Source organism: Carettochelys insculpta, chromosome 25, assembly GCF_033958435.1.
Source record: "Carettochelys insculpta isolate YL-2023 chromosome 25, ASM3395843v1, whole genome shotgun sequence".
Lineage (NCBI taxonomy): Eukaryota > Metazoa > Chordata > Testudines > Carettochelyidae > Carettochelys > Carettochelys insculpta.
In genome coordinates, this window is record NC_134161.1 from 2220291 (window position 1) to 2242126 (window position 21836).

A 21836-nucleotide genomic window follows, 5' to 3' on the forward strand; every position below is an offset into this window, starting at 1 on the left:
TCTGTGTGTTGTAGTTCTTACGTTTAGTGTCCAGCTTCCTCCACACCTGAGCTCTGGGAGCTCATTTTGAATAGTCTGTCGTGCCCTCCTCCTTAAAGAATGGCCTCCTGTGGTGCGAATACAGACACACCCCTTCCCGCTGGGAGTCTGAACTGGATGCCTCGTCCAGCCCAGGAATTCCACAAGATGCAGATCTGGCTTCTCTTTTTACCGTAACACGATCGCTTCTCTGGTAAAACTGTCTCTCTGTTAAGTCGGACTAAATATCCACCCACCCCCTTCTACAGAGAAGAGCCTCTCCTCTTTGTGCTTTTCAATTGTCCTTTCATAGTAGTGGAGCTAACGCTGTTGGCAGCCATCTCTTTGTCAGACTAGAAATGTTCTACCATTTCTGTTAATGAGAAGAATTTACTATGGTCTCTGGCATGAACTGTACCACTGACTGACGTCTGTGGGGCTGGCTGTAATTTTTTTTTTTTTGGTAGAACATGCAGTATCTTAATGCAAATTGCAGCTGTTATTAGCAGCTGACAAAATGCTTTGGAGTGAAACATAAAAGTCAACAAAGTTAGTACGGTTCTTGGCAATGGAGGGTGCACTTACAGCCCGCCGTGAGCGGAGAAGAACAAAGGTTTATGCCCCCTTGCCCTGGGTTTTGACCGGAACCAAGTTTTAATTAGCAGATGTCAGGGCACGATGAAGGACAGAATGAGGTGCCATTTGGGGACTTCTCAAGTGGCGTTGTCAAGGCTCGCTTGTTTAGGTGTAAGTTCTCTATGAGGATACTTCTTATGCAGGTTGAATTTTGCTTGGTTACGCCACTGTAAAAACAGGATAAATCTGCCGCCCTTTGATGAGCTAGTCTAGAATTACGCGGCTGTAGCTGAAACAGCAGGGCTTGGCCTGGTGGTTTTATTTTCTACATGGCTCTGGCTGCTTTTCCTCTCTCCTGGCAAGTAGCTATGTTAAAGTAATTAGGAACTTTCCTACACCTGGATACTCAAGAAAGTTAGTCCAAATTAACTATAGGTGTGAATTTAAAGTCGATGAGTTAAAGGGCATTGAACCCCTGTCTGGATTTTCTTCATTGGAATTAAGGTGGCCTTAATTCAGGTTACCTTAATTCACTTCCAGTGCACCATCTCTGCAGCTTGGGCCTGGCTCTGACTTTGTGTTTTTAAGAAAAGAGTATCCATTGAATTGTAATAGGTGCAGCATTTACTTGCTCCAAGCTTCTGTGCAGGACTTCATTGTCCCAGCCCCCTACGTCAAGCAGTGCTCAGCCTCTGGCAGGAATCCCCATCTGGATGCGGGAGCTGAGCTGAGCCAAACTGGCCACTTGATGCTTCCTGGGAAGAATCGGGTGAGCTGGCGGACAGGGGAGACACTCCCTGCATCTCAAGTGAAGGCTGCGTGCAGGAGGGTGCCAGCTGGCGGGGTGGTAACCACACGGCGGTGGCACAAGTGTGGCTGAGCCTCAGGCAAGGGCTTGGCTGAGCTCACAGTGAGCAAGAGGGAAGCAGGGGACGCTGCTGGGTAGTATGTGAAAAGCCAGTCATCCTCAGCCCAGGAGCCGGAGCTGTGGAAAATCACGCAGGGCAGCCAGGAGAGAAACCCAACCCACTCCGGAGGACACTCAGCTTTCTGGGCCTGCAGAACTGAACTGCTGAGTCCAACTGGCTCACAGCTCTCAGCTGGGGGAGAGAGGGTTGCCAGCGTGGTACCTGAGTGCCTTCTCCTGGCTGGAGCACCCCGGGGAGCAATCCTGCCAGCACTCACCAGAGCCCGTGTCTCGGAGCAGGTGCACCAGGCTGCGAGGCTGACTGCTTGGCTGTCATGGCAAGTGCTGGGTATTGCCGGGCCACTCTGAACAGTGCTGGCCCCCACAGCACCCAGCCAGAAACCTGTGCTAACCTCGCTCGGTGACTCTACTGAGGGCTCTGCCTCGGACGCCGGCGTGCTTTGCCCGTGGAGCACTGACTCCTAGCCCCATGGGGCAGGAAGCAAAGAGCGCCTGTAAGTGAGGCTGAGCTGGGATGTCAGGACCCCTCTCGGCTCCATTGCTCACGCCCTTGGGGACATGTCAGAGGCAGCGGTTGCGGCACCCGGCCTTTGCGGAGGCGGGAGGGCAAGGAAGTGCAGTGTCTCTAGCCACAGTCTGATTGTCTGGCTGGCAGCAGGTCCCCGGCAGCGTCCACGCCCTTTGTCCTCTCAGACCTTCCCTGAGCCCAGTGCCTGTTCCTCTCCTCACCACTGGAGCCAACAACCTCCAGACTTTCCAGGTACTAACCCCTGCCCCGTTGTTCCATTTCCGGCTGACAGCGACAACCCTTCTGGCACTTGGCCTGCCTGGCCGCCTTGGGGCGTGAACTCAACCACCACACAGCCCACGAGTGCTATTAGGCCACGGCCGTCCAGCGAGGAGGTGGCTGGTGGCTCCTGCAGCCGTGCCGGGGAGGGGGCAGGGAGAGGCGCCCATCGCGCCTCCGCCTGCGTGGAGTTGGTAGGGACCCGGAAGGCCACGGTGACGGGTCTGCATTTGCTCTTCTTTCGGGGGCCCCGTGGGGGGAACGTGAGGCCTGCCTCTGCGTCATTGCAGCCGCTCAGTCCCTGGACGGCTGGCCACTGCGAACTCAGGCTCCTGCCTTCGAAGCCCAGTGCTGGGGCTGAAGCAGCCTAACTAAGTCCTGCCTCCCTGCCTGTGCCTTTCGATAGCGCCTTTCCTGCCGGAGGGCCACTGCTGTGCTAAGCGCCCACGAGCTGCCCCCCATGTGGCACAGTGGAGTGTGCCGGCATCACATCCCAGCTGGGCTTCCGTGTTCTGGCTCCCGCTTTCCGCAGCCTCCACACACACCTGCTTTCTAGGCAACTTTAAGCTTCGGGTCGCCCCTCTGTCTTCCCTTCAGCCAACTAAAGAAACCCAGATCCCCCAGCCTCTCCTCACAGGGCATGTGCTCCAGCCCCGTAATCATTTTCATTGCCCTCTGCTGAACCCTCCCCAATGCATCCACACCCTTTCTATACTGAGGGATCCAGAACTGGACACAATGCTCCAGATGTGGCCTGACCAGTGCTGAGTAGAGGGGAATAACAACTTCTCTAGATCTGCTGGAAATACTCCTCCTAATGCACCCCAATATGCCATTAGCCTTCTTGGCTACAAGAGCACACGGTTGACTCATTTCCAGCCTCTCATCCACTGTAATCCCCAGGTCCTCTTCTGCTGCGCTGCTACTTAGCCAGTCCGTCCCCATCCTGTAACAATGCCTGGGATTCTTCCATCCCAAGTGCAGGACTCTGCACTTGTCCTTGTTGAACTTCACCAGATTTCTTTTGGCGCAGTCCTCCAATTTGTCGAGGTCACTTTGGACCCTGTCCCTACCCTCCAATGTGTCTACCTCTCCCCCAGCTTAGTGTCGTCTGCAAATTTGCTGAGAGTGCAATTCATCCCCTCATCCAGGTCATTAATAAAGATGTTGAACAGTACTGGCCCTAGAACCGATCCTTGGGGTACTCCACTTGAAACTGGCTGCTGCCAATGCTGCCGGACTGTTACTATGGGGCACTACATTTACCTTTTTCCACTCATCCGGGACCTCTCCCGATCTCCACGAGTTTTCAAAGATAATGGCCAAAGGACATTGAGGGGTGACTTGCTCAGAACCACCATGGGGAAGAAACCCTGAACCAGAGGCTGATCAATCGAGCAGAGGAAGGTAGAAAAGATCACATGGCCAGAAGGTGAAGCTAGACCATTACGGGCTAGAAATGAAGCGTATATCATTAGCAGTGAGTGTGATTAACCACGGCTGCAAGTTACCATGGCTTGCGATGGATTCACCGTCACTGCCAATGTGTAAATTGCCTGGGTTCTCCCCATTTCCAGGCATTAATGGGGGGGCCGGTCTCTGGTGTGGGTGAGCTTGGGGGCCAGGCAAGAAGATCCAATGAGGTCTGCTTCCAGGCCCACAGCCGGCAATCAATGGCCCCCTGCCTGCCTGCTTCTTCGTCAGGGTCCACAACCACCCCCCCACACCACACACAGACACACACACACAGAGACCAAGGCTCAGCCCCATGGCCTGAGGAGCCCTGGGCTGCCCCTTGCCTTCCCTAGACCCAACCTGCCTGCTTTGATTTCTCTTGCCTTTTGATATGCCCCTTGCAGGTTCCAGGGCCCAGAAGCCCCACACCAGACCCTGCATGGGGTATACCAAATGCGTCAGTCAAGAGACACTTTTCCACAGCGCTACTGCAGCAGCAGTCGGGCCCCTGTCCCCTTGTAAACTGCTGGGTCCTGGGCAATCGCCAGCTTTCCCCCACCCCGCTGGCCTGAATGACAGCACAGGCCTTGCTTCCTGGGTGTACAGCACCTTGCACTACATGACTGGATTGCTCAGAGGCCTTGGGGAGTTAGGAACCTATTTGCCGTTTAAAGCCAGAGGGATTTGGGCACCTCTGAACGCTGCAACAAGCAAAGCACAACCCAGCCCCCCAGGAGTATGCCCGTGACGCAGCCATGGGTAGGGGGGTTATCCTGGGGGCGCAAGTGCAGGGACAGACCACAGAGAGAGAGGAGCTGGGAAGGGGTGGAAAGGCCCTGGGGAAGAACAGCCCATGGAGTGCTTGGGCCTCCTGCTCTTCAGTGACCTGGACCCTTGCCAGACCAGGCCCCTGGGGCATTGATTTGGTTCCCCCAAACCCTGCTCTGCCCCTCCCCTTTCCAGCTGCCCTTCATGGTTCTGATGGTCTCACCCTGCCATGGGAAGCCAGGAGCCATTCTGGCTGTGGTGAGAGCACGTGGAGAGCACAGAGCTGCAGGCCTGGCCAGGAGGAGCCTGGCAGAGCCCTGGGTGGCCTTTCCGGTAGACACCCCAGACTCTGTCTGCCCCTTCGAACCCCTGGGCCGGAAATCTGGCTTCTCGCAGCTGGGCCTGGCAGGTCCATCGAGGTGAAACACCCTCTGTACGACTCCAGGGGATCATTTGGCTTGTGGGCCCTCGTCATTGGCTGAAGTTCAGCTTGAGCGTTGGGCAGACGGGCAGGGGCACTCGCTGGGGCCAGGCTACGCCCAGGGCTTTGGTTCTGGACATTACAGACAGGCCTAGCCTCCGTCGGGTGGTGCTTTCCCCCGACTGAAGAGCGAGCAACGGGCCCGGGGTGAGCCCTGCACTCCCAGATCGGGGGCTCGCTCCTCCTGAAAGCTGCCGGCTGCCTGCCTCGGACCGAGACGTCTCTTTGTCTCTTTCCCTGCAGGTGACGACCGACTGGGATTTTCAGAAAGCCAACGGCTGCACCGAGGGCCACACGGGGACCTCAGCGGCTGCCCCCCTCGCAGCCGGTATGATTGCCCTGATGCTGCAGGTGCGACCGTGCCTCACCTGGCGAGACGTCCAGCACATCATTGTCTTCACTGCCACCAAGGTGAGGAAAGAGCTCCCTGGAGGATGCCCCTCATCCGTCCATGCCGCACCTCCAGCCCTCTGCTTTCTCTCCGTGGCTCCTCGCTGCAAAGGCTCCAGTGGGGGCTGGCTGGGCTTGTGCAGAGAGCTCACCCTGCATCCATTGCCCCTTTCCCGGCCCCCGGTGGCTGGTTGATTTTCCCCACCCCTTGTTCTCACTAGGAAGCTGCCAAAGGCACACGGTCTTCCCTGCTGTCCCCATGGCCTGTGTGCCAGGCACTCCCTGAGTGGCTCAGCCAGGGTGCAGCTCTTCAGAGGTCTCTGGGCTGTGCCTGCCTGGGGACAGCGCGAGAGCCGGAGTGGGGAGTGCCATTTGGATGACAGGCTTTAGAGGGCACGTACACCAGAAGCTTTGCAATGGCAACTGCAGTGTGTGCCGCCGGAAAGCAGACGGGCCTGACTGGCCTGTGGCCCCATCGTGCGCAGGCAGGGGGTTCAGCGCCTCTGCGGCAGAGCCCTTGTGCCGATGCTGAGGCCTTGGCTCTGATTCAGGCAGAGCTCCTGCCAGCTCGCGGTGCTTTGGCTGTGGAAGGAACGAGGAGGTAGCGAATCCGAATGAGGCATCGGGGTTTGGCCCGCGGACAGGCTTTCTGTTGCGCTCGGTGCGTGTCCATGTCACACGGGGAGATAAAACTTGCCCTGGCCCAGGGTAACCTTTGCCACCACCTCAGACAGCCGCTGCCAAGGCACTAGACCCCAGAGGTAGCAGGGCCCAGAGCTGACCTGCCCCACTCGCTGCTCTACGGGACTGGAGGGGCCCCTTTGAACTGGCCGTTAGGCTCTCTGGGGGCTAGGACCTGGGCAGGGAGGGAGGAAAGGTCCAGGTGGGATATTGTGTCCAGCTCTGGGCCCCCCAGTATAGAAAGGGTATGGATTTGCTGGAGCAGGTTCAGCAGAGGGCAACCAAAATGATTAGGGGGTTGGAGCACATGACCTATGAGGAGAGGCTGAGGGATTTGGGCTTATTTAGTCTACAGAAGAGAAGACTGAGGGGTGATTTAATAGCAGCCTTCAGCTTCCTGAAGGGGGCTGTAAAGAGGGTGGAGTGAGGCTGTTGTCAGTAGTGACAGACAGCAGAACAAGGAGCAATGGTCTGAAGTTACTGAGGGAGAGGTGTAGGTTGCATATTAGGAAAAACTATTTCCCCAGGAGGGTGGTGAAGCACTGGAATGTGTTACCGAGAGAGGTGGAGAGATCTCCATGCCTAAAGGTTTTAAAGTCCCAGCTTCACATAGTGCTGGCTGGGATGATTTAGTTGGGGTTGATCCTGCTTTGGACAGGGGGCTGGACTTGATGAGCTCCTGAGGTCCCTTCCAGCCCTGGGATTGTATGATTCTGTGATTTGAGGGCAGAGGCCTTTCTGTGTTTTGCACTTCTGGTTCTCTTTTGAAGAGCTAGGAACTCTGGCTGGGCTGGGGCTCAGTATAAACAAAGGGCAGGCAAGCTGTCCTTCCTATCTGGCCCCACGGCAGAGCCGGAGCGGCCTGTGCTGCTGCTACCGTCCGCTTCTGAGCCTCTTTGGCAAAGTCTGCTGAGTTAGGCAGAGGGGGCCTCCTCCTTCCCACTCCAGTTCCCCCAGCTCCCGGAGGGTTGCCCAGGGCTGCATTTCCAAGGCAGGCCCAAAGGTAGGTGTGCAGCAGGGCAAGGAGGGAGCTGTCTCAGTCCCCCCAGGCCTTGCAGCCTGTCTTTGCACAGCTGGACGTTTGCTCACCCTGCAAGAGGCAGGTGCTGCTTTCCCTTCCCCTCCCCGGTGAGTCACTCGGCCTCCCTCTTCTTCCTTTCCAGTATGAAGATCGCCGCGCCAAGTGGGACACCAACCGGGCGGGTTTCAACCACAGCCACGAGCACGGCTTTGGCTTGCTGAACGCATGGAGACTCGTCAATGCCGCCAAGGTAACTCGCAGCGGCTGTGGGCAGCCCCCTCTGACTGGCAGACAAGACACCTCCCGCATGCAGGGACAAGTCCAGCCTGCCAACAGCTCCTCTCCCGCTCCTGCCAGCCTGGCCGAGTCGTTCCTACAATGCCCATCGCTGGGGAGCGAACCGCTGCCCCGCTGGCAGGGCTGGGGTCAAGCCACCCTGGGCGCCAATAAAAAGGGCTCTGATAGCTGCTTCCAGGAACTGCAGGGCGTCCAGGTAATGTGCTCACAGTGCACCGCTGGGACAGCCCAGGCAGGGCTGTGCAAGTGGCCAGACAGCCATGGGCCCGGCCTAGCATGCCTCCACCTCAGGACAGTCTGACAGCAGCCCCCATCTCCCAAACCGCCCGGTGGGCCACATGGCCTTCCCCTCTGGCTGAGCTCTGGCAGCCGCAGGGCTCCAAAGCAGCCCCGCACCTCTGTCCTGGGGGAGCCAGGCAGTCCTTTGCTGAGGGTGTGTATGAGGGACCCGTCCATGCAGGGGAGAGCCCTGCTCCAGCTGTCAAACGGAGGAGGCAGAGTGAGTGGTCCCCTCTGCGGGGCAAAGCTATAGCCTCAAGCAGCTGCTTCCATGTGCTCCAGTGTAACAGGGTTCAGGGCCACTAGTCCTTCTACGCTGGGGGTCGGGAGGCTGCCCAGGAGAGATTCAGGTGCTGCCTAGCTGCTTAGCAGCACCCACAGCCGGCAGCCTGTGGTTCTTCGCCTGGTGCACACAACAAAATTTATTCTACATGCAGGTGGAAAACATTGGCGAGACCATTGCTCGGGACCGGCAGCCTAGTCTAGTTCTGGCTGTGCTGCTGGCCTCTGACCAGTCACTTTCCCTCTCTGTGCCTCAGTTTCTCCTGCTGTCCCATTTTGTTACGCTAAGTATTTCTCCTGATAATTTATTAGGTGATGAGCTTTTGTGGGACAGGGGTCTGTCCCACAAAAGCTCACCGCCTAATAAAGTATTTTGTTAGTCTTTAAAGTGCTACAGGACTGCTTTTTGGTTTTGAGAGTATACAGACGAGCGCGGCTTTCTCTCTGTTTCTCTTGTTATCCTGATAAATTGCAGTAATGGGAGAAGAGCGCTTTTGCAGAAATTCTCCCTGCTCCCTCAGCGGCTGAGCTCCCTGCGCACACCTGGGGTCGGGGCTGCCCACTTTGATATGGTCAGGTTTGGCCTTTGTTCCTGTCCCACATGATCTTCTCCTGGATAAATATAGCCTAGAAAGCCTCCTGCAGGCTGGATGCACGGCTGGCTGGGAAACACTGCTCAGAGAGAGGTTATCAGTGGTTCACGGTGGAGTTGACAGGGCATAGCAAGTGGGGTCCCGTGGGGAACTCTCCTGGGTCTGATGCTTTTCAGTATCTTCCTTATCAGTGGTTGGGGTAGCGGCCCAGAGAATCCACCAAGCTGGGAAGGGTTGCAAGTACCTGGCAGGGAGGGATTCAATCATGGCAAACTGGAGAAAAGCTCTGAAATAAAGGGGATGAAGTTTGGCAAGGGGAAGTACAAGCTCTGCTCTTAGGGAGCGACAAGAATGGGAAATGACGCCCTAGAAGAGAGCACAGCAGACAAGAAGTGGGGCGTGTGCGGGGAGGGCAGAGTCGCCCACCCATGAAAGATGAGTGAAGAATGAAATACCATGGCCAAAAAAAGCAGACATCATTCTGGGGTGTGCTGGCAGGAGAGTTCTAAGCAAGACACGAAGAGTAATTCTTCCGCTTTACGCTGCATTAATAAGGCCTCAGCTGAAGTCCTGCATCCTGTTCTGGGCCTCACGCTTCAGGGAAGATGAGAACAAATGAGAGAACAAGAGGAGATGGACAAAAGTGACGGAAGGTCTAGGAAACATGACCTATGAGGCTAGGGTGAAAAAACTGGGCTTGTTTAGTCTGGAGAAGAGATGACTGAGGTGGAGGACGTGATAACAGCCTTCAAGTATGTGAAAAACTGTGATAAGAGGAGGGTGATAAATGGTGCTCATCCGCTGAGGAGGGGAGAAGAAGCAGTGGGTTTAAAATGCAGCATGGGATAAACTTCCTTGCTGTCGGAATAGTTAAAACACTGGAACGAATTCCCGGGGGCGGTTATGGAATCTCTGCCTCTGGAGGGTTTTAAGAGCAGATCAGAGCAGTAGTGGTTAGCGATGGTCGACTCTAGATAATACGTGCTTCTGCCCCAAGTGCAGGGACTGGAGAAGATGACCTGTTGGGCCTCTTTGGCTACTCCTGCAGTTCGTGGAAAGCATTTCAGTGTGTTTGCTCCCATTGGCTTCTCAGAGCTTGGCCCAGCCCAGGGAGAGGGAGCTGGCTCTACTCTGGTTCACGTTCCAGCAAGGCCAAATGTGTAGGGTGACCAACCATCTCGTGTGGGGCGGGACGGTCCCATATTTGGGACACCAAACAGACGTCCTGACTTATTTTTTAAAAGGGACGCATTGTCCCGTGTTTAGGACCCTTAGAGCTGGGGTTGGAGGCAGGACCGCTGCGGCCACTGCTTCCCCAGGGCTCGGTGAGCACAGAGCCTGGCACGCACAGACTGCTCAGAGCAGGGCTGTGCCGCGAACCCCTGCTCCACTGAGCCTTAGTCAAATGTGCCCCTCCCATTCACTCCCAAGGTCAGTTGCACAGAGGACAAGGACTGTGGCCGTCCTTGTACGGTAAGTGATGTGTCGGCTTTGGGGTCAAAATGTAAGGATTCCTGCTGCACTGCCTCCCTGTTCAGCTGGTTTGGGGATGAAGTCATGAGCCCTGAGGCAAGCGGTGCAGACCTGCCCCCAGCTGCCCCTCCTTCCGAGCTCTATATATAGCCAGAGGCAGGAGGCTTGTTTATGGAGGCCGGTGGGTCTGATTCATGGCCCTGGGTGGGTTGTTGGCAGTGCGCAACATGGTGAGGCTGTCGCTCCTTCTGCTGGGTGCCAGGCTTTGTGACAAGGACGGACGCCCCCAGCAGCAGGCAACCACCGTTCTCTGAGGGCAAATGCAGCAGCCCTGGCGCCACAGGGCGGGTTGTGTTGGTGCCTTGCAGCCGGAGGGGACTGCTAGAGCAGGAGCCGGGTTCCAGTCCCAGCCTTGGCACAAAGTGGCTGTGAGACTTTCAGCAAATCTCTTCACTGCCGCATGCTGGTCGGTTACCTGCGCGGCAGCGTGTGTGGAAACCGGCCAACCCTGTCGGGTCCAGACTCGTTCCCCGCCCAGAACACCTTACTCAGGGAGTTTATCCCTGTCTCTGGCCCTGCAGGGCTCAGGGAGGTGCTTTGCTGTCCCAGGCTTGGTGCAAAGAGTGGTGTTGTGGAGTCCTGGGAATCCAACCCTGGCTTCCTTGGCTAGTGGTCCTGTGACTCAGCCAGAGCAAATTTCATTTCCCTGGGAAGCACCACCGCAGACCAACACCTGCTTTTCTCTGCCGCTCCTGCTGGGCCCCCTCTTCCCAGCCACCCCGGCCAGGACACAAGGAACTCAAGTGAGCTGAAGGGAAAATGGAACCCAGGTGTCCTCACTCCTACCCACTCCTCTGACAAATCAATGAGCGCTCCCTCTGCTCAGCCATCCTGCTTTGCCAGGGCTGCGTGCTGCGATCTCCCCAGGAGCGGCTGCTGAATCTTGGGCCCTGCATTTCGGTTCCTGCCCTGATGTGCTGTAATGGCTCACGGAGCTGTTTCTAAATAATTCACACCTCATTGGTGACCACGGGCAATAGCCCAGTCGTGGGGAGACTCTGGCTTAAAGGCTTATGGGTTAATGTCTCGGGGGCCGAGGGGCTGGGCTGGATTCAGACGCTGCAGGGAACTAACTTGTGCTCTGTCTTTCTTTAACCAGATCTGGGAGTCTGTCCCATACTTGGCATCGTACAGCAGCCCTGTTTTAAAGGAGGGCCGGACCATCCGGAAGGTCCCTCAGGCCCTGGAGGTCACCTGGAACGGTAAGCACAGCAGGGCCCCTCCGCCCACACTGAGGGAGTACGAGGCCTTGTCCGCCTCTGGGTCCCCAGCTTGTGCCGCAGAGGCAGCTGGTAGCTGGGCAGGGCATTTCTCACAGGGAGGTAGCTGGGCTTGGCCTTCCTAAGGGGAGGGCTGTGACGGCCTCCAGGGAGCACAGATGCCCTGGAAGGGCTGTGTGGGTGCCCGGGCGGCTGAGGCAATGGAGGCTGATGGGATACGAGTGCCCTGCATCACTCGAGGGCTTTGGCATGGCTAGGGTGGGTGGTCAGGGGAGGTCGGTTCCCCAGCCCGCTGGAGGCAAGAGCAGGGTGAAGCAGGGAGCCCTGGAGAAAGCCTGCTGGGGCTCGCGCATGCAAAGCATGGGGGGCTTCAGACCAAAGCAGAGCGAGGTCTCCCCTGCGTGCGCTGCACCGGGGCAGGGGTGCACGGACACGTGTGCAGTGCTGAGAGGCTAGGACTGATGCCAGAGCAGAGCCCGCAGCTGCTTAGCCTTGGGCGTGTGGACCGTGTGCTGTGCTGAAGGCAGATTGGGGGTGGCAGCTCCGGATGCCCTCCCAGCCAGGAACCAGGCATCAGCCAAGCAGGAGCCGAAGCAGAGTGGTGGGAGAGAGGGACAGGACAGACCGGCCTGGCACAGCCCAGGGATTGCAGGCGGACTATGGAAGAGTTACGTGTCCCAGGAAGCCTGAGTCCTCTCTTCTGGAGAGTGCTGCGACTTTCCCCCAAGGAAACTGTGTTTGTTGAGCCGCGCCCGGCTGTGTAGAGTGATGGCTGTGGAAAGGCAGACGGACATTAGCAAGCGCTTACAGCCGGGGCTGGGCTGCAGCCAGACCTGTTCAGCTGCCTTTGACCATTTTAGGGAATATTTCAGCTCCTGACTTGGCCAGCCTCTCTCAACATAAACAAGGCCCTTCTCCAGAGCCGCTACCAGGGGGAAGGGGGGCCCAGGACTCAAGCTGAGCTGAAGTAGGGCAGCCCGAGCTGAGGGCTTGTTTTCCTTCCCCTAGCGGGAGCCCCTCACCACAGGCTCACTGGCCTCCTGTGTTTCCTGTGGTCCCACCTATGCTGCTGTCCAGCCCCGGCCTCGTCATCCTGCTTTGCCCCCTGCATGACAGGCACTCCTTCTGCCCCCCTGAAGTGACTGGCGTTCCCGCATGTCTCTGCAGTGGGGGGTGAGCGTGGGGTTCGGCCCTCGGCTCACCTGCTGGCCCTGGGAGTTCGGCCCATTGAGCCTGGGGCTGCAAAGAACAGGGGGCCGGAAGAGTCCCTCACCTGCCAGGGAGGGAGCCTTTCCCACCTGCTCTGAGGTAGGGGCATGAGCTGAGCGACTGACAGCTTGGCATCTGGCTGCACCTCTGACTTCCACACGCACCCTCTGCTGGGCAGGGAGCCCCCCGCCTCAAACCCTCTATCATGGGCACGGTCCGACTGCAGTGACCGATTCCCCCATAGTCACACTAAGCGAGCTCCTTGTCCTGGACTGGGCCCCAGGGGCCTCCAGTCTGACCGCGTGGCACAGCATGGGGCAGCGAGCGGAGAATTTGGACCTTCAATGGATCTCCCACTAGACAAGTGTCCCATTGCAATCCCCTTTCCTCCTCTCCCACCCCTGGCGGGTCCCACCAGGCCAGGCCTGAGGCTTGTTGGCCAGAGCTAGCCCTGTTAATGTGGCGTGGGCTCTGCTGAAGGGGAGAGAGGGGATGAGGCGGGGGGCTGTGGGGAGGGGTCCCCTGTCCTTGCTGAGCACCAGGGTAAAGCCAAGAGGCCTGGCTGCCCAGCCTGGGGAACAGTGAGAGCCTCAAAGAGCAAGGCAAAGAGAGAAAAAAGGGAGCTCTGCAGCCCGGAGGGCATTTGCCCTAAAAGGGATGCGGAGCTGAAAGCACGGCAGTGTTGGGAAATGCAGAAAAGAGAGGCTTGGGTGAAGTACGTGCGAAGGAATGCAGCTGCTTACCCGGAGACTCAACCCTTTCTCCGGTGGGAGAGGGGAACTGGCAGGGCCCAAGCAAGAGGCCTGCGTGGCTGCATTGCTAAGGAGGGGCCTTGCGAAAGCAGCCCAGGAGAGTTCTTTACACCGGCCCTGCTTCTGCAGCTTGGGCTGGGCTGCGGAGCCAGACGCTGCCCCCTGCTCCCTGGCTGTGGAAGGACTGGCCACTAGAGCTGGAGACGTTTAGCAAACAGTACGCGTGGCAAAAAATGCACCATGGGGGGTGGGCGGGGGGTGCGTTGGATCAACTTGTGAACTCAGGTCCAGTTGTGACAGGAAAAAAATGGATTCTTGCTCTGCAAAAAGTCAAACTGGGTCCTTTGAGCCAATCCCCATGAAACACTGGGGTGTTGTGTTTTGAAGTGTAACCCTATTTCAAAATAAACAGCCCAAAAGGGGAAAACCCTCTGGGAAGGAAACGCAGTGGAGATGGGCACATAATCCCGTTTTTTTTTCCAGGGGTTGGGGGTGGTTTTTTCTCCTCTCCTTTCTGGTGTTCTGGACGCAAAAAGAAATGTTTGTCTTTCCCTGGGAAAAGCCAAAACGCTCAGTCCAGCTTCAAAACGAACCAGAACGGGCCTGGGATGTGTTTGGTTTGTCCCCCCGAGCTGAAAAATCGGTTATTGGCTCAGCTATTAGCCACCCTTAACTCTGCCTGAACTCTGCTGCATTCAGACTCCCTGGCTGATGATGGCTCCAGATGGGCACGCCTTTGAGAAAGCAGCATTGCCTAATGGTGGGAACCGTAGGCCGGGAACTGGGACTCCCAGAGTCTTGTCTTAGCCTTGGCGTTCGCTCTCTTGCCACTTCTAGGCAAGTCACTTCCCCTCCCTCACTGTTTGTTTCCCACGCCTTCGGTGGGAATACCGAGGCCTCCAGCTCACAGGGAGGTCACGAGGGTCAGTCACTGATGCTTGCAAAGGGCTTGGAGGTTTTGGGCGCACAGCACCAGCGAGGGGCAAAGAGTTCTTGTGGCAGTTGCTGAAGGCTGAACGGTTCCGGTTGCAGCCCTGACCCGTCACCTCGGCCCCCTCCTCTCGCTGCTCTGGAATTCGCAGCCCCTGAGTCAGGGCTGGGTGGATTTTTGTTGTAAACTGGCCTTTGTACCCCCTTGAGCTCAGCCCGTCCACTCCAGGGAGTGCAGAGCATGTCACGATGCACCTAGACTGGGGCGTTTGAATGGCTGCAGGAAAGGCAGGAGCGCTGCATCCTTGGAGGCTTTTAAGGCCCGGCCTGAGGAAGCCCAGGCTGTAAGAATTCAGTTGGGGTTGGACTAGATGACATCCAACCCTAATCTGCTAGGATGCCAGATGCAGCCAGGGCTGGGAGATTGTGCTGGGAGCATTTCGTGGGGGCTGCAAGTTTAGGTGAGCTGAGCACTTCACGCCTCTGAGGCGCAAGGGGGCTTCCTGCCCTGGCATTTCCGTGCCATCCAGGTGTAAAAAGCAAGGCAGCGTGCCTACTGCTGAGCCGCTGCAAGCCAGAGCTGCATGGAGAGCAGGGGCAGAGCTGCCTTCTCCCGGTGGCCGGCGGGGACAGAGAGCCCCTTTCCAGGCTGTGGGTGGCAAGGGGCTGTTAACAGTGCAGATGGAGCTGTTCCTGGGACGCTGACACCCGGCTTGCAGAGCTCAGAGCCAGAGCGCCCAGCATTCCGAAGGGAGGCAGCCAGGGAGAGGTGTGTCTAGCACCTGTCCCGCCCAGGTGTCGCCCCGTTGTGCCCAGGCAGCATGGGAGGGCCTGGGGGAAGTGGGAGTGCGTATTGTGTGTCCTACCAGCCTGCCTGCTGCTGACGCCTGCACGTCTTTGCTCGTTACCAGTCACAGCCGTCGACCTCGCCCTGTCTGGCATGAGGACGCTGGAGCACGTGGCAGTGACCGTCACCATCACCCACCCTCGCCGGGGCAACCTCGAAATCAAACTCCTCTGCCCCAGTGGCATCGTGTCCAAGATCGGGACCCCCAGGAGCCTGGACTCGTAAGCGGTGTAGAACCCCTCCTGCGGGGGGCCAGGAATGGGGAATTCCCCATGCTACGAAGCCTGTAGGTCTGGTGGTGAAAGACGGAGCGGGGGACCCCGGGCAGCGGGGGCCTTCTGGTGCGGGCTGTTGGAGAGGAAGAGGGCAGTTGAGACCCATGCACATTGCACCTCGTTAGCTCAGGAGTGTCTGCCCTATGGGAGCCCCACTGCCCTGTCAGCTTCTACTGCACGGGTGGGAAGGGAAAATTTCCCCGGGTCTCTCCAGCCAAGGCCTAGGTCTGTTCCTGCCCCATGTTAACGCAGACTGCTGGGCTCCAAGCCCCAAAGCGTCCGCTGCCGGTAAATCCGGACAGAGCAGCGTCTGCCCATCTCTCTGGGGCAGTGCAGGCGCATCTCCCTGGTTCCTGGCCGGTTCTCAGCGCTGCCCTGGGGATGAGCTGTCCATGGGCTCAGCTTCTCCAGCTCCCAGGAAGCAGCACTGGCTGGCTCTGCTCAGTTGAAACGAGGTTCACACCTGCAGCTTCACACGATATCCTCTGCCCGGACGCCAGGGACTCCCGCTCCCTGCCGCAGTGGCCACAACTCCTCACGCTTGGTCTCATGCTGTGATGGGACCAGCCACCGAGGCACCATCTTCGCTCCTCATGGGGTGTCTTCCTTCTCCCTCTTGCAGAAATCCCAACGGCTTTACGGACTGGACTTTCTCCACAGTGAGGTGCTGGGGGGAGGAAGCCCAGGGCACGTACAGACTCGTTATCAGGGATGTCGGTGAGTCCCCCCACGCTGGGAAGCAAATGGCCCTGGCCCCCCTGGCCTGTTGGCAGCTTTTATTTCTGTGCTGGGCCCTCGCTTGCACCAGGAGCCTCCAGTCTCCCCCGGCTCTGCAGGGTGAACCTGCTGATTGCTGCCAAGTCCCTGGAGGAAGGCTCATTCCCTTCCTGCAGGACAGGTGGAGAGCGCCAGCCCCAGGACGGGGTATTATCTAGGCAGGTACTGTGTGAGCAGCTCTACCCTGGCTGCTCCCCCAGAGCACCCCGCCTTCAGCCCTCTGCAGCACCTCACCTTCCCTGCAGGGCACCCTGTCCTGCAGTACGCCAGTGTAACAGCCCGCAGGCGGGACTCAGACCTGGGACCTCTGTGCAGGCCCCTCTACAGCGAGAGCTGAAGGCCAGCTGGCTCTCAGCCTAGGCTGTGAAGGACACTTACCCTTCCCCCTGTGACACAGTCTCGGTACCGCTACATGGGCCAGTGAACCACGCCTGGGAGTGTGGGTTACACCTGCTCTTCCAGAGGCTGCCGAGTGCGGGGAGGGTCGTGCCCCAAGGAACGCCCACAGTGGGCCAGGCTGAGACGAGTTGGGGCCTGAGTCGGACGAGAGCCCTGGCCACCAAGGACTCTCCCCGCTTAGGGCCGATCTGCTGGGTCTGTGGGCTGGCAATGAAAGTCCTTCTCAGTTAGGGGATGGGGTCCCTGCCATAAATCATGCAGGGGGCAGCCGTTTCTGTGCCATCCAGCTGCTAAGGGGGCCACCTCCCCACCGCATGCCCTGGCATCAGTGTTCTCTCCGAGCCTCGCGGGCACAGGGCTCGCTCCTGCCGTGAGTCCTGCAGGCAGGGTGGCGGTGGCTGTGCCCGCAGGCCGGACTGCCCCGGTCCGGTCTGTGGCAGGATCCACAGGGACAGCTCTCCCTTGCTGTCCAGGGGACCAGAGCCTGAAGACGGGGACGTTGCTTCAGTGGCAGCTGACGCTTTATGGCTCCTCGTGGACGCCAGCGGAGATGCGGGAACGGCAGAGGTATGAGAGGCTCTTGTCACAGCGGAGCCGGGAGGCTGGGCTGAGGGGTTCCTGTGGGGATCGCGAGCGCAGGGGGTGGCCGACGGGCGACTCAGCAGCCATGTTTCCTGAGGGCAGTGGAGTCACAGTGACGGCTCTGCTAGCTCCCGTCTGCCTCGGCCCAGACCCCGGCAGCACTGGCAGCGTCGGTGGAGGCAGAGGGGGGCCCCTGGAATGCCTCGGTCGCCGCTCATCACACCCCGGGGCAGTTCTGAGGGGCGCGGCAGCTGAGTCCCGGGGTGAGCCCTAGGCCTTGAGGGGGAGAAGGGAGGGAGTGAAATCTGGTCTGAGGAGAGGAGGACTCTGACTTGTTGATCCCCTCACAAACCCGAGCTGGAAGAAATGTCCCTGAGCACGGCAGGGGCCGTTCCTGCAGTGGCCGAATCCGGGGGTCCCCTCAGACCTCTTCCCCTCAACCTCCATTACGAGCCCCTGCCCCACAGGGCTGCCTCCTGCTCTGACCGCCCCTCCCCAGACAGGGAGCCAGGACCTTTCCGTGGCCGGGGGGCTGCTTTCCTCAGCCTCGTCCCTGCTGCCGCGCCTCTGGGGGCTTGCGGAGCAGTTTATGGCACGCGTGTCTCGGCTGCAGGCTCGTGGAGGACGCCATGAGTGGGCAGTACCTGAGCAGTGGCGAGTCCTTACCGTGCCCCCCTGGGCTGGAGATCTCCGAACAGGAGCACTACACCATCACGGCCAACACCCTCAAGGTAAAGCCCACGGGGACGGCCCGGGGTCCTGCCTTTGCTTTGGGGGCTGGCTGGGAGACTGGATGGCTTGAGGGAGCAGCTGTGTGTGCTCGCCCTTTGCAGCACAGCACCTGGAAGTAGGTGCAGGCGTGTCAGAGGCCCATCCTTGGCCGGTGTCCCCTGAGGCCAGCTAGCATAGCTGCCACTGGCCTGGAGAGCAGGTAGAAGATACTAGCCCTTGGGTTTTGATACGAGGCTTTGGCTCCTCATGGGGTTTTCTCCTTCCCTCCCACCCCCAGACGCTCATGTTGCTGGGATGCTTTGCCGTCTTCTGGACTATATACTACATGCTGGAGGCTTCCCTGTCCAGAAATAACGTGGTCTTCAATCTGACATGCACCAGACTCTCTGCCTGCCCGTGGTGCCCCAGGGCTGGGTGCCAGCAGAGCGCGGAGAAGGGGACGGATATGGAGTCCATCCCACTGTACGGCAGGAAGGACGCGGAGGATGTCGAGATGGAGTCGGAGCAGCCACTGCCCAGCCTGGAGGCCCGAGAGGGCCTTGGGGGCGAGAGAAACTGGAGCCCCCAGGACCGCAAACCTCACAGCAATGGCCGAACCCCAGGCTGTCGGGAAGCAATCCATTCGGGGTCGGGGTATCTCGGCTGGGACCTGGCCGCTGAGCTGCTCTCGGCAGACAGGGAGCCCCAGACATGCTAGCTGCAGCAGAGAGCTTGGGGTGCTCGCTGGTGTTGGGTGCTGTCCTTCCCTGAGTGCGTGGGGAGGGGGACTTCCCCCCCGCAGCATGAGCCACCGCAGACTTCCCCGGGGTTGCAGGGGACGCTGGCACTGGGTGTGGGTGCAGTGACCCAGCTGAGATCAGGGACCAGCATATTGCTCTCGACAGTGGCATCTGAAGGCCCCTCTCTCTGCTTTCTAAACAGGAACCAAGCCTTAATTCCTTTTGTAATGGAGCCTGTCCCCTGGCCAAACTCAGGGCATCCCCTCCTTCCTCAGACCTAGGCCCTGCACCTCCGCCCCTGCCCGAGAACTCCCAGTGTCGCCTGCCGCCCCCGGCCTGGCGAACGGCACAGGGGCTCTGCAGGGACTGGCTGGGGAGTGGCACTCTCAGGCAATGGCGAGGGAAGCGGGAGGTTTCCCTGAGGGCATCCCCAGGCCCTGTGGTGGGATCCCTTTCTGTGCGTTCTTCTGGCAGGGCAGAGCCCTGGGGAAAGGCAGGGCTGGGGGATTAGCCCCAGGGGCTCTCCATTGCTGGCAGCCGAAGAGAGCAGACCAGCCCTGCGGGTGGGATAAGCTCCAGCCAAACCCTCAGCAGCTCGTGCAGGAGGTTGGTTCCACCCCGGTGCTTTGCTGGCTGGCTCCTGCCAGGGTTCTGCCCAGCCCTGGTACGTGTATCACAGGCAGCCCCGGACCTGGCACAGCCCTTTGCCAGGAGCCCTGGGGTGCTCCAAGCTGCGTTAGTGAGAGGCTGTCACCCCCCTGCGTTGCTGACCTGCAGGGGCTCAGGCCCAGCCCTTCAGCCAGCCGGGTCACAGCCTGGCCCCGCTCTGTGCAGGCTGCAAGGGAGGCACTGTACTGCTGAACATCTCTGCAGGCCCTCTGGCTTCCTAGCCTTAGTCACATCACTGAGTCTGGGCTGGATCCTCTGAGGTGCCTTCCCCAGAGGTGAGTCCAGCCACAGAGCTGCCCCCACAAGCCCCCTCTGCCTCTTGCCCTCAGTGGAGCCTGGGCCAGCCGGCCGGGAAAGGGCTGGTACCTCAGCGGGGCCTGGGCCAGCCAGCCAGGGAAGGGCTGGTACCTCAGCGGGGCCTGGGCCAGCCGGCCGGGGACGGGCTGGTACCACAGTGGGGCCTGGGCCAGCCGGCCGGGGAGGGGCTGGTACCTCAGTGGGGCCTGGGCCAGCCGGCCGGGGACGGGCTGGTACCTCAGCGGGGCCTGGGCCAGCCGGCTGGGGAGGGGCTGGTACCTCAGCGGGGCCTGGGCCAGCCGGCTGGGGAAGGGCTGGTACCTCAGCGGGGCCTGGGCCAGCCGGCTGGGGAAGGGCTGGTACCCTGGGCACTTCGTGCTTCCATGCGCTGGAAGTGAGGGTTGACATCCAGGCTCTGGGAAGGCTCCTGGGGGGTGTCAAGGAATGACTGGCTCAGTCGGAGCTTGGGGAGCTGTCAGCTGCACTCCGCTGGACCTTTCCCAGGCCTGCCTTGGCTCCCCAGAGCCTCCAGAGCTAGGGCACCAGCCGCAGGCAGGGAGGTGCAGTCACGGCCTAGAACAGGGCTGTGCTGAGCCGTGTCTGAAATTCCTGGGAGCCCATGGCCCTGAGAGAAGTACAGGCACCGGGCTGACTTGCCCAGCCCTGCACACGGCTGGGTTAGCTGTAGCAGGGGCCACATGAGCAAAGGGCTGGCCCAATAGCTTTGCTCCTGGTTTTATGGCCTGGGGCAGAGGGGGGCTCTCGCACAGACCCTGGGGCCCTGCTCGGCCAGCAGCAGCCACAGTCTGGCTTGGCATGTTTGTCCTGTGAGTTCCAGAGCTGCTATCCTCCCTCCCGCCTGCCTGTGCCATCGCAGCTTTGGCTGGAAAAGTTACAGCTGGAGACAGGCAGGGACCGGTGGTGTGTCTAAGCCTGCTGATGAAAGCAGTGGGTCTGCCTGGGGGGAGACCCTGGGGCTCTAACCTGTCCTAGGTGAAGGCGTCATGCATCGCAGGAGGCCACTTACTTGTCTGTGGTAACCAACCTGAAAACCAATGGTCTTTGCTTGGCCAACTGGAGTCGTCCTTCCCCGTTTCTCAGCCAGCTTTCCCACCCTGCTGCCCTTGCTTTCTGGGCCCGGCCGGCCTGCAGCAGCATGTGTCACCGCCAGATCTCTCTACCTGTGGCTAGTGTTAGCCAGGAACCCAAGCGGAGACAACACCCATCCGTTTGCCCGTTTCCAACAGCCGTCATTCCGCCTTTTTTCCCTGCTGGCTGCACGCTCGCCCTGGCCTCTCACCAGCTCGCGGTCCCCTGGCCAGAGGAAAGCAAAGGGCCCATTCGTCACATCGAGCCTGGCTCAGGGTGCTGGCAGCTAACACAGCTGGGTGGCCCCATGTGGGGTGAGGAAGTGCGCGTCTGTCGCAGAGCCCAGCACAGGGGCCAGACGACGGTGGGTGCGGAAGCATGCTCTGCCCCCCACCAGCTCCACTGGGAGGACCAACGCCTGCAATACATTGCATGGCTGGATGGGCACATGATGGTGACTGTGTGTCTCCAGCCATGGCCCACTCTGCTGCTTACTGCTCAGCTCCTCGGTCAGTTATGCCGCGAGGGAGCAGATTTTTAAATCCTGCATGCGTTCACCATGTGAGCATTTTAAATGTTTCATGGGGTGAGGTTTTGAGTCGTGTCTGCAACAGTCCATCACAGACAAGTTTTCTTTTTCTAAAGACTTGGGGCGGGTGATTTTTTAAACAGCAAAGTCCTTTTTGTGCAGCTTTCCAAAATAAAAACTTGAAAACCCAGCCTGACTGCCGCGTGCTCATTAGTGCATGGGCAGATGGCTGTGCGCTGCTCACCCATCCCCACCCCACCCCACCAGCATGCTGGGATGGGGAACCAAGTTTTCACTGGTTTGGTCTTCTCAGGGCCTGATTTTGAGGGGAGCTGGTTACCTGCAGAGCCAAGGGATGTCTCTGGGACTGTGTGTTCAGGGCCGCTGATGCTCAGTCCCAGCTAGCATAGGTGGGTCCCTCAGTTGTCCAGCTATTAGCTGGTGGCAGGCGGTGCACCCCAAGGGCTAGCAGAGCCATGGCAGGAAACGCACCCCTCGCTGTGCAGAAAAGTGCACTGGGTGTTCCCTGTGCAGACCCACACGGGTGACAACAGGATAGTTGGCACAGCCATGGCACCCTGCTCTCCTTCAGCCCAGCACAAGAGCTCCCGGTGTGGAGAGCTGGCCTAAAGCGAGAAATGTTAGAAACGGGGGGCGGGGGCTGGGGTCTTTGTGAGTCTCCCACTGCCGCAGGTTGAGCTAAGCCATGGTTTTGTAGGAC

General features: G+C 59.2%; 1 protein-coding gene across 2 annotated transcripts in view; it reads left to right on the plus strand.

The window, feature by feature from the left end:
• The window catches only part of PCSK7 (proprotein convertase subtilisin/kexin type 7), a 45787-nt gene extending 24482 nt beyond the window's left edge, over positions 1–21305 (plus strand). For both annotated transcript variants that reach the window (XM_074976770.1, XM_074976769.1), the window contains exons 9-16: positions 5257–5424; positions 7248–7355; positions 11189–11291; positions 15112–15268; positions 15945–16039; positions 16972–17065; positions 17694–17811; positions 18090–21305. In XM_074976770.1, the coding sequence (XP_074832871.1) occupies positions 5257–5424; positions 7248–7355; positions 11189–11291; positions 15112–15268; positions 15945–16039; positions 16972–17065; positions 17694–17811; positions 18090–18509 (1263 nt within the window). In that variant the 3' untranslated portion in view covers positions 18510–21305. The remainder of the gene's footprint in view (positions 1–5256; positions 5425–7247; positions 7356–11188; positions 11292–15111; positions 15269–15944; positions 16040–16971; positions 17066–17693; positions 17812–18089) is intronic.
• The last annotated feature ends 531 nt before the right edge of the window (positions 21306–21836 follow it).